We start from the raw sequence: 12,713 nt of genomic DNA, 5'->3' as shown, positions 1-12,713 counted from the left end.
TTGCTTCAAGCTCGAATCTATCCATTCAATCAAAAATAAATCATTCAAGAGGAACCTAATACTTATCCTTCCTTCAAAATTGTTGTTCCAATAATACACGATTTAGTTGCTAGGGCATTCTTCTCCACACCACTTCATAGACGGCTCGATCCTTCAACTGCTCCATTACCACTACTATAGTTTTGGTTGAGATGATGAAACTAATTTTAAAATGTAAAAAGTTAGTTTATGAAATCATAATAATAATTTAAATTATTAAATTGAAGATACTTAATAATTAAAAATAAAAATCACTTTAAAATGAGCAGTTATAAAGCGAAAAGGAAGATAGATACGGGCGTATTTTAAAAAAACATGACAAAAAATGGAAAAAATAAAAATCACTTTAAAATGAGCAGTTTTAAAGCGAAAAGGGATAGATACGGCCGTATTTTAAAAAAACATTACAAAAAATGGAAACTATAGCTAGGATTGATTTTTCCGGAAGCGATGCAGTTGGCAGCGAACTGAAAGATAACTGGTGCTCAATGCACTCTATCTCTATAGCAGCGGCATCGAGTACTGGGCAGACTGAAGTCATGGGGTATGAGAGGCGGCTATACAGTCAGGAAATCATTAAATTTGTTGTTTTGAATCTAGTTTTCCCGCTTCGGATCAAGGGAAACAAAATTCTGAATCGAATCTAACAAAATTCTGAATCGAATCTTCAAAATCCAGTTGAACAAAGGAACAGGCAATCGGATCCTTTTGTAGAAGAAGAAGATAGCATGGGGAAGGAAGGAGAAGAATGTATAAAGTGTGCAGAATGCGAGTCTGAAAGAGCACAGGTAGTCTGCTGTACTGAATCTCTCGCCTATTGCAACTCCTGCTCACTCAAAATTCACTCAAAGAAAGCTCGCTTTCATCATCAAATCCTCCACATCCCTAATTGTTGTCGTTGTCTAGTACGCACTGCAACTCTCCAATGTTTTCAATGCTATACAACACTCGAGTCTTTCGCTCTGTGCACCCAATGCTCACATACCATGCATTCTGTTCCTTCTACACAGGCTCACAAAATCACCATCCTCGCCCTCTTGAGCAACACTGTGAAAGAAAGGAGAGCGCGAAGCACTATTTCTGATTTTGACTCACCAGAAGAAATGCTTTAAAAAAGGATGCTCCAAGCATCTTCTCTTCCTAGGAGAAACATTCCTAGGGCAGCTAGCAGGCGTGTTTTGGGGCCCGTAGATATTTACGATTTTTCTTCTGATAGCGATGATAATGAGGATTCTGATTCATGTTATAGTGATTTTGAGGAGGAGAGTGGGATCAGGCGCATAAACAGGGGGAATGTTTCTGTCGAGGCATTTGTTGTGAAGCCTGAGGAGGAGAATGACGAAGAGGAAGGTAATGTTGCAGAGGTCAGAAATGTAGGTGGGGTGGCGAAGGAGAAAAGCGTAGTGGTGGGAGTGAAACAGAAAATAAGGAAGATGCTGGAATTGGGGTTGCATCCTGACACTCCTGATATTGAGGCACAGCAGGCCCTGAAGAATGCACACCGCCTTCTCACTAAGCACAATCTCCAACAGGCAAGCAGAATTTTTGGTTACAGTCCTGGTTTATGCCCCTATATTCGCTTTACATATTTTGGCGTTCAGTTGATGCCCCTATATTCGCTTTACATATTTTTGTATAAATACAATAGCTACAGTCAACCCTTGAGTCTAAGCAGCCACTAGCAAGTCCTTATACTATATAGAAATACAAATTCGCTCTTGCTTCTGGCACTACTTCTAGTTTTGTTACTGTTTTGCGAAGCGGGAACATTTTGGCGCCAAGGAACTGTGTATGATTTTTTTGCGGTTGGCTTGCCTCTGTATATGTCTGCTGTTTGCCTGACATTACAAATATTGTGGTTACTTGGCTTGTTTGTTGTCTTGGCTTCTGTTGTGGAAATTAGTATTTTATGGTAGGAAAAAAATCATAGTTTCATGGAGTTTCCTGACAGGGGACAGGGGACCGGGGACATGAAAATGTAGGGACGGATTTCAGGGACGGGGATCGAGGGTCTAAATTTGCAGATGGTGAGAGGACAGTGGGGGTCAATGGTGGAGGGGCGGCGTTGATATGCAAAATTAGGTGAATTGAAATCTTCAATGCAAAACACAACATCTTTGCGAATGCTCAATGAAAGGTAAATTAGTTTTCATAAAGTTAAAGGTTGCAATCAATATGTAAATGACATGTGCCATATAACAAGTGACATGGTGGTGTTTTCGGTGGAAGTAGTAGAGGTGGTGGTGCTATAAAGGGATGTTTCTCAATTCTCAATTCTCGGAAACGTTTCTTACTGACGTGGTTTGTTTTGGGGGGGACGTGTCCCTGTAGAATGCTAAAGAAATTCTTTTATTACGAAGGTAACAAGATGGTTAAAGTTAGCCCTTGCGCATTTAAAGGTGGATTGACAACATGGATAACTGAGTATGCCCAACCAATCGGCAACGTCTACCCAGCCCCTACGATGCACTGACATCTTATGCATACAATACATGTATGCACCGACATCTTATGCATTATACATACATTACATGTTACACATACATATAACTGTATGGCAACGTCTACCACATCCTATGCATACAATACATCTTACCCATACATTACATGTTACATATATATATAACTGCATGCCTGCATGTGAGTGCATCCTAAGAACTGGGTAGACGTTGCCCAACCAATCTTTGATCTCTGGTTGGCCTCATGTTCTATGAATGCCTGCCCATACTATGCAGCTCCTGTTTCCAGACTAATTTTGGTGCTTTTATTTTTAACATGAAACATTCTTGATGTATTAGCATCCAGAAGACATTTAGAAGCATTCACAAAAAGAACAAGAGAATGTGAAAAGGATGGTGTTTAGAAGGTCAAGAATGCAAGAAACAATTGATTGATTGGTTTCCAATGACTCAGGTAAGATGAATTGAAAGTTCAAAATAGAGGATTTCGAAAAACTCTCTTCAGAGTTTGTAGAGAGAGATGAAATGAATGAAAACAAGTTTTAGAACGCCAGTTAGGTTTTCAAATCTGTTTTGTTGTTGCTCGTGGTTCTTTGTGTGCTTTCAATTTTGTTTTAAAATCATGGAATTTTGTATCTTCATAGTCTACCAAGGATATGCGTTTTAAATGTGGGGTTTGCCTGCAAGAACAAGGCCACCATTAATTTGGTTGATCCAAAAATAGATCTAGTTTATTACCAAGATCAGTTCTAATTCAGTATTGCTTTGGAGTGGATGGACATGGTATTGTCTTGCAGGGTCAAAGAGTATACTTAGGTGGTTTTTACATATTCAAGTTCCTTTTAAAAATTTATGCACTTCATAGAAGGTAAAACCTCATTTTGAGTTTGTACGCAAGTTACGGATTTTGAAAAATGGAGTACAAGATGAGCATTGAAGTGGCAGTTTCATTTCTATCATGTGGTGATTTTGCAATTACTAGTTCAATCAAGGGGTGATTGTATTATTCTGGAAAAATGGAGGACAAGATGAGCATTGAAGTGGCAGTTTCATTTCTATCATGTGGTGATTTTGCAATTACTAGTTCAATCAAGGGGTGATTGTATTATTCTGGACCGAGTGTCTGTATCAGTTTGGTATCAGAGCAAATAGATTCACATGAGAGGATGTTGGTATGAAGGTTACACTCTGGATCGGTTTGGTATCAGAGCAAATAGATCCACATAAGAGGATGTTGGTATGAAGATTGTGTAAGGAATACTGCTATAAGAGCTCTATTTTGGCTTGTAGGGTATTACATAGGTAATTGCAAATGGTTAGGAGAGCCTAGACTCTAGAAGCATTAATAAAATAGGAGGGGTAGTTGTTTGTTTGATCTTTGGCTGTGAAGTCAAAGATGGAATTAGATTATAATGTAAGAAAAAGGATAATTAGGGTGGAAGAAAAGATAAGATAAAGGCAGAAGCTAACAAAAGACTGGTAAAAATAGTTGCAAAAATTAGAGATCGAGTTGGAAGAGTTATGGTGCTTGTTGGAGGAATGTGAGTTATGCAACAATAAGAAAGAAAGGAAAAATAAATTTACAGCGAAGGCGTTGAGTTATGAGAAGGTGAATAATAATGGTGAAGAAAATTATTCACCTTGTGGAAAAGAGCCATTCTTAGAGAGGAAAATCATTGAATCAAGGATTAGACAAGGAGTGGAACTGTTAGAGCACGAAAAGATAGAATTCTTTGAAGAGTTGGCAAAAATATTGATGGATAAAAGACCTTTGAATGAGATCTTCCAAGAGTTGTAGAGAACATAAATAAATGAATGGGATGAAGTTGAGTTTGATGGAGTTGTTGAGTTGTGTTACTCCGAAGAAAGGGAAGAAATCGAAGATTATAATGCAGAAAGAAAAGAGTTGGAAGACTGCAATGAAACGTATCACAAGAAGAGGCTGAAATTGTTGTAACAGTGGAAGCAGTCCACATTCAAGAGGAAGCTGTAACAAAGATGGAGACCTTTGGGAGTTCGATATGTGATGAAGATTTATTGTTTTTAGAGAACACAGCTTGTCTGAAGCAGCTAGAGGAATTTCTAGAGGATCCCATTAGTGAGGAAGGAGTAGTAGGTCATCATTTTTCTAAGAAAAGAACAAAGATGATTGAGGGAGGAAATAAAAGCACAATCTTTGTTTTGCAGAAAATTGTTGTAACAGTGGAAGCAGTCCACATTCAAGAGGAAGCTGTAACAAAGATGGAGACCTTTGGGAGTTCGATATGTGATGAAGATTTATTGTTTTTAGAGAACACAGCTTGTCTGAAGCAGCTAGAGGAATTTCTAGAGGATCCCATTAGTGAGGAAGGAGTAGTAGGTCATCATTTTTCTAAGAAAAGAACAAAGATGATTGAGGGAGGAAATAAAAGCACAATCTTTGTTTTGCAGAAAAGGACAAAGAAGAAAGAGAGTTGACTTGTGAACAACATCATGCAATGTCAAGAAACAAAGACCTCATGATAGAAGAACTTGAAAGCATGCGTAAAGGGTATAATGTAAAGGTGAAGGCACCAGGGGAACTTTTTATTCTGTTAACTTTATTTCTGTTTTAAATGATTTATGTTCAGGTGATACAAATAGTGTAAAGAGCAATGATGATTTTCAGTCAAGGAGAACTCCTAAGCCTTCAAGGAGCTGTGGAAAGAGGAAGATCAACTGCAAAGGAGGAGGATCTCTATTCCAACAAGTGGTTGGAAGCAAAAGAAGAAAAATGTGACGATTTAAAAGAGATATCTAATTTGATGGAAGGGAACACTATGACTTGATTCTTCAAGTTAGAAGGATGGTTTTATCATCTATTCCAAACTCTTTCATGGATGTTTGATGTGATAGGATCTTGAAATAAAAAGCAATCTTGCATTAAAAAAATGTAATTATTAATTTATTATTTATTGAAATTTAGCTTTGAGCGAAGAGGTTCAAAATTTAAAAAAGAAGGAAAGGGAGAATGATGCAGATGGAGTCTCTCCTTGCTGTTTCTATAATGTTAGTGTGTTTTATTTCTTGTCACTATCTTATTGTTGAATATTCTGGATATGATGCGACTGAGAATGTGTTCCCCATTTTTAACTGCTATAGTTGCTAAAGACTATTAAATTGTATTATGCTGGGCTGAGCGTCTGCGTCAAGGACAGTCGACAGTAACGCTGGAAACAACTTTCCACAACCATAACCCGTATGCAGCGATAGTGTTCAAGAAATCTACCAATGCCATGAAAGCTCCCATGAAGCGCTCAGACTTCCATATCATCCATAACCAGCAACAATCAAATCACTGAAAGGCAAAACAATGAAACTTACTCTCTGCTGTAGCAACTAAGCACTGGTGTGCAGGGGCGATTTCATGAATAAATTGCTATTCTTGTTTTCTTGGTAGCAAAACCCTCATCTAACCCCTGTTAAAGCTACCTCCTATCAAGATGCCGCCCTTAAGAAGATTGCAGCCTGGCAAAAATCTTCAAAATCTGATAATGTCCCATTCTTGACCAAGAGAAAACATGGCGGCTACTAGAAGGGGCAATTTGCTCCATAAAATCCAAAATTCAACCAAAAATTTGAAACTTGTTGCAATTTGGGTGCCCAGATCAAGGAAATTGATTTAAACAATGCCCAGAAAATTTTGAACGAAACCCTAACTCCCAACTCCAAAAATAAGAGGGTTGACCAGCATTAAAAGAGGGACGAATAGCTTGAAAAACACAGCAAAACAGTCAGAACAATACCAAACATTGCCATAGACCTTTGCAAATGGTTTCCAACAACAAGACTCCAGTTTATACTCAGAACACCATGAAGATTCTCATTTTCTTTGTGGTCATGTGCATGTGATCAAGGCGCAATGTGGGGTTGTTGATAAATGTGGTAAGCATTCCAAGGACCTCTACAAAGTGTATGGTGATCAACATCATCATTACTAAGGAAACAACCATGGGTTGAGAAAGAGGATACACGAAATGCTTTAAATCTAAGTTGCGGATTAGTTCCGTTTTGGGTTTGTTTGTTTAAGAACTTTTAAAAAATAAAAAAAATGTCTTAAATCCTTCAAATTCTTCTCGGGTTCTGCTGCTGAGGTTAAAATTCTCAAACTGCAGGACCCTGACCGTATTTGGGCTGGACCGCATCCGGACCAGGAACCTGGGCCGCCAGGAAAGAATCTGGCAACTTAGCTTTAAATGAGTTAGATGGCCCTAATCGGAGTGCTTGTGCTGCTTGACAAAATTTGTGTGGGAGGGGTACCTGTTCGTCCCTAGGGAAGAAGGGTGGCCTTGGGTTGAGGGAGACAATCTTCCGAACCATGCGAGGTAGTTGCACTCTCATGGGTGTTGGCTTGGGTGGGTGAAGGGGAGCATTGTTGGTCACATAGAAGAAAAACTTGAGTACTTGTCGAGTTGTAGAATACATGCAGTTGTGGCTTCAAAACTGCATGAGCAATCACGTGTTAACTTGCCATTCTTTGCAGGCGAAAACTTTCCTTTTTTTCTTGCGAAAACTCATTGTGAAACTTGTCAAACTCACCATTTAACTTGCTAGACTCATAGAAAAAACACGATGCAGACCTAAACAAGCAAAAAAAAAAAATTAAAAAAAATGGCCAAGACACAAGAAAATCCGTGACGTGGTTAAAATACAAATTTGAGGTGAATATGAAACCCACAACAAAATATTAGTACTTTTTAAATTTTCGAATTTTTGCGAGTAAAATTTTTGGACTTGTCAAATACTCTACAATTCAAGTCTACGAACTATGGTTGGTCCTGTCTATGGGGCTGACTATTGTTATCTTGCAGAAGGTTGTGGCAAGAATCTCTGAGTGCTTGTAACTCCTCTACACTCTTTTTTCCTTGAACTTGGATGGCTTGCTTGAGTGGAAGGAAATGGGCCTTGTGATTAGGCTTAATGGTGCCATTTGAGATTGGGGTGAATCATTCATCAAGTTATTTTGTGAAGGCAACATGAATAATGTCTCGAAGGTGGAAGATACCCCACAGAGGCCATGTGATTGGGGACAAATGCACAAAAGTTACTGGTAGACAAAGAAAAGTGGAATGTTAAAAGCAAGGTGAGGTACCGAGAAAAGGTAGACCAAAGGGTGAACATGGGGTCACAAATTAAGTCATGAATGTGATCGAAAAGCCATGGCCTTCACTAAGGAAAGGCTGTATGTTTCCAGAAAGTCATAAATTGGTAGTAGAGGAGGCTGCAAGCGAGCAAGAAAACCTGCTGCAAGGTTTGAGATGTAAGAACAGGGTTTCTATCTGTATAAACAACTCGAACAAGTGTTTAGGACTATTGTTGGCCCCCCTTGGGTGTGTTAAAATGTAGGTGGAAGAATCCAAATGTGTGCGATCATGCCTGGCAAGATGAGTTACACGCAAACTACTAACACAAACAAGGAGGAGGCTCGCTACATTTGATAGTGACTAAGACCGGTTTGAAGGGGTGTTTCGCTTCCAAGTTCCATTCAAGATTAGAAGATCTAATTTGTTATTATGAAGAAGTCAAGTAGACTTAGAGCTAAGTACAAAATCAAATCCAGAGCTAATAAGCAAGAGAAATTGAAATATCTAACATTCAATATACTAGTCTGCAATTTCAAATTTGTGAACAAAAGAATAAAATAAGCAATTTACTACGCTAATAGCATAAAATAAGCTTTCTGCTTGCATAACAAGGAGCTCTTATAGCTTGCTTTAAGAGAAGCATGTGCATAAGACCTTGGTCCAACTGCTTCTACCTGTCTTGACAATATTGAAAGAGAAGCGGTTCCACAATCTGCAGATGACTTGTGGTGTATCCTTGATCTTCTTCCTATCCAACTTGTAGAAATTCTTAGGAGAGAAAGATAAACCGGTAACAATGTGAATTGCAATCAACCATGGGTTCAGTGGTCTTGTGTAAAACGAGAGGGAGAAAGAGGATGAATGTCACAAACTGATTAGGAATTATAGCAGCATGTTTATATAAATGAACAAAGTTTTGGAAATGGTGGGGCGAAGGGGTGAAGGATGCCAAGGGTGTTAATATAGCAGGATTCATGACTAAGAGAGGTGTTAATGGCAGAAAGCCAAATGGTTGTCTCCAACAGTCATAGATGACTTCTTGCAGCAATGCCTCAAATTTTTGAAAACAGGCCAGCCTCGCCAGATATGAGGTTGTGGATTTTTGTAAATCCGTGACTGGGGTTCAAGAGGATGTGTAGGGTCTTGGAAAATGTCAACTAGAAGAATGAGATTTAGGAGAAAAGACTGTAGGAAAAAAGACAAAAACTACTTTTTTCTAAAAATTAAAAGGTATTTCCATAGCATAGAAATATTGACTGTTAAAGAGAATATATATGAGACCTGGTTTGAGAGGGATTAAGATAAGCCCACAAGACTAGCCCATGACTTCTCTCAATGCATGCATTAGTTTACCTGTTACGTATTTAACATGCATGGAATGCTACACTATATGTCTAAAGCATTCATGTACTGTTATTCTACTCCTTGCAGGCCTTCTAAACCTCCATGTATATGACGAGCCTAAATGAAATGTAGCTCCCTAACAATTGCAGGTCATACATTTAAGTAGCGAGTTGCACCAATTAACAAAGCATTAAACTTGTAGAACATATAGGAAATATAAATATTTACTCAAATAATCCTTCATTTGATATAAAATATTGCTACAGTTCATTTTTTTTCAATACTAGAAGGCGATTTGTATCTTTCGGATAGGAACCATTGCTTTAGGATCCACAATGTCTATATACTGTTATGTATATACTTTTGCTTCCCACTTGATGGCTAGTGTCAAATTGAAGCTCCAAATTATCACACTTTGTTAGCATCTGAGAAGGAAATTTGTCCCAACCTAACCTTGATAATCTAAACAACCACCTTGGTATTATTGTTGACAATTGAAATGTTAAAATTCTTTTGAATAGACAGGATCACAAGGATTCCAAGAATACAAACCTCTTTAGGTTGATATCAAGCCAATAGAGTTTAGTTTCAATATAGTCCGGCTTTTTATATTTATTTTTGGCAAGTATTCTTGTAAGGTTCAAATATATTAAAAAACTCAGATATAAGCCTTATTTAATTTATATGATATTGTCTACTATTTTCCACTAAATTTTGTCTTTGGATTTCTATACATGAAAAGAATTACTACGAGCCTAAGACAAATGACAATAGGATGTAGAATACCAAGAAAAAAAGAATATATTTCTTAACCATTCCATGTTAACGTCCTTAAGATCAAACCTAGAATGTGTCTCTATTTTAATATCCTTAAAATCTATTAGAAATATAAACCTAGAATGTGTCTCTATTTTAATATCCTTAATATCTATTAGAAATATACGTCCATTCAAGGTCACCTACATGCAATTTGCCTCAACAACTTGATGAAATCTGATGAATCTTTGATGGTGAACCACGTCCCAGTGGCTAGTGCTTAGTTTTGTTTTAAAAATCAACGAAAAAACCCAATTAAATAGGGAATCATGACAAGTTGGTTGATAGTAAATGTGTTTCTTGGGTGATATTTTTTTTTAATTTAAACCTTTAAAATTTGTTGAACATTGTAGAAAATTGCAGCTGATTAAATTGGAATTTTTTAGGGAAAAAATCGTTTCAGCCAGAGATTTTTCAAAATTTGGAAAAATCGTGATTGTTTTTGAAGATATATGCTTCTATGGCTTTTGCATTCTTGTTGGGTCTGGTTTTCTTACTAACTCAATATGCAGTGCAATTGCTTTTCCCAACCCTTCTTTCTAGGTATTTTTTATTGAAATTAAAGCAGTCCCTGGAGGCATCTAGGCAGGTCCTTTAAGATGTTCATTTTCCTTTCTATGATGAATTGATTTTGTTAGGTTGGTTGTGTGGTTCCTTGTAGTCGTTGGCCAGAAATTTCCTGCAGAATCTGATTGACATTGAGTTGTTACTCGGACTTGAAAGGATTCTCAGGAAGAGGTCTCTCCATCCCTCTTTGCAATCAGCTTCAGATCCTGATTGACATTGAGCTGTTCAGAAATCCAGAATTCAGAGGCTACAGGAGAGTTACTGATAGTGATGCCCATGCAATCCCTTGCTGGCTCCATTTTTTAGCAGAAAGTGTGTGTAGTTGCTGCTTTTGTTCTCCAGCCCTTCAAATTTAGATTGTACCTTGGTTTTTGAACACAAAGTGTTTTGATACCAAAGGATTATCTGATTATCCATAGTAAGCTGGCCTTTCAAGAAATCTCTGACCTTTATTTGTGGCTTGACTGTATCAGTTGGGTTGTCTGGTTTCTACGTACTCTTTACCAGGAACCTTGTGCGAATTTTCTACATAGAGACATCCTTAGCTAATGGACTCGCAGGGAGTTACCAACGAAGTTCGTTAAATTCCATTCGTCCAAACCTCTAGGCAGAATTTGCATTCAAAATGAACTTGCCAATTTGCTTGGCTGTCTGTTTAGAAACAGTTGCGATCCCCTAGGAAGGATTTGGAACAATGAATAAGTCAAATATATAAATATTCACTTATTTCTCATTTTTTTAATTGTTGTAAGGAATCGTTAAGCAGATAAGTTACAACATATAGTTGCAATAATATTAGTTTTTCAATGCAGGCAGAGGTGATGAATGGGGCACTCAAGGATTCAGAAGCACTTGCTGGGGGTATTGGCGTGGTCGAGCTGAGATCCACAGTAAAGATTGATAGAATTCGAAGGGTTGGACAGTGGGTGTACGAGCTTGCCCATCTCATTGCAGACAATTTTGACACACAATTTTTCACTAGAAAGAACACCAGAAAGAATCGCCCTCTTCAGGTAGCAAGCATCAATAGAGCTATCTTGCTTTTATTCTTCTTCCATGTAGTTTACCTAATGTTAATTTGATTCTTTCCAGGTTATCTTCTATGGTATCAAACAAAATGCAGATTGCTCTAGCTTTGCATTTGCAGCAACATTCAATAGAATTACAATAATGTCTGCAAACTATAATCCTTCCAAAACCGCAGCTGACGAAGAGAATAAAGAATCCTACACTCAAAGCTCATATACGAGGATGGCCAGACTTGATTACAAGCTGGGTATTGTTAGAGGATTGCGAGATGCTGTCAAAAGGAAATGGGGTTCAGAAGGATGTGATGGAAGTAAAGGAAAGGGTACAAGAAGAAGAAATAAGCAGGAGGCGGTAATGCAAGCACTTGGTCTACATTCCAAAGAAGTTGGGAACGCATACATAAAGGAGAAAGGGATCAAAATAAAGAACCGTAAAGGAAAGAGAAGAAAAAGTGCATGGAACTTAGAGGCATTTACCCGTGGGAAGATGGACTCACAGAAAATTGACATCAACCAGAAAGCATTGCCAACCAATCACAGGAAGAAGTCATAAAAATGATTGCAGTGTTGATGCCAATTTCAATTGACAGCATGTTTTCCATTCTTCAGTATGCTACTGAATGATTTTATTTAAGAAAATATTGATAAAGCTGACAATATAGAATCACTCTCGGAAGGAGACATAACTTGACTCACTCAATGAGATCTTTTAATTTATCAATTACTTCAGTGTATAAGTTGAATATATTTTGGCAGCTATGGTATCATCAACCTAGATTTACATTGTCTTACATTGCAATCGAACTTAATGTGGCCTAGGTATTGCAAGGGTATCTTACAAATCCGCCCTTAATGCTTTGGCATACTATACTATGACCATATTATCCATCATCAAGCCCATGGATTGGATGCTAATGATTTGTCATAATAAGGATATTATCGAGAAATATAGTTTGATTCTTGTTTTTCTTGTGTTTTCAATTTTGAATGTTACTATTTTCAAATTTTTTTATCAAGATTAATATTTTCTAATTAAAAAAAAGGTCATGTAAGACCTCTATTTTTATTTTTTCGTGTGTATGAAAAAAAGGGGTTAAATATATATTTTTAAATTGATTGTCATAAATTTGAGTTTTGTATGTTTTATTTGAGATATTGAATTTGATCATCTTAAATTTTTTTGTTTGTTATGCAATCCTTATAATGTAAATCTAGAATTCAAATTTTTGTTTTTAATTTTACATATTAGTTCTTGGTTGACCACTTGATTTGGGGGATGGTAAGAGTCTTTATGGCTTGATGATGTCATAGTGGTTGGGTGGAGAGTATTCTCCCTTGTTGACATTATTGATTAGGAG

At 37.4% G+C, this 12,713-nt stretch overlaps 1 protein-coding gene across 1 annotated transcript; it reads left to right on the top strand.

Annotated features, from left to right (window-relative positions):
* The first annotated feature begins 478 nt into the window (after positions 1 to 478).
* On the top strand, positions 479 to 12,293 carry LOC131026771 (uncharacterized). The gene is made up of 3 exons (XM_057956724.2): positions 479 to 1,571; positions 11,140 to 11,340; positions 11,420 to 12,293. The coding sequence occupies exons 1-3, from the start codon at positions 1,158 to 1,160 to the stop codon at positions 11,906 to 11,908; spliced, it is 1,104 nt and encodes a 367-aa protein (XP_057812707.2). The 5' UTR covers positions 479 to 1,157; the 3' UTR covers positions 11,909 to 12,293.
* Positions 12,294 to 12,713: the final 420 nt, after the last annotated feature.

Source organism: Cryptomeria japonica, chromosome 9 (assembly GCF_030272615.1).
Source record: "Cryptomeria japonica chromosome 9, Sugi_1.0, whole genome shotgun sequence".
Classification (NCBI taxonomy): Eukaryota; Viridiplantae; Streptophyta; class Pinopsida; order Cupressales; family Cupressaceae; genus Cryptomeria; species Cryptomeria japonica.
This window is presented reverse-complemented; position numbering and strand designations above follow the sequence as displayed.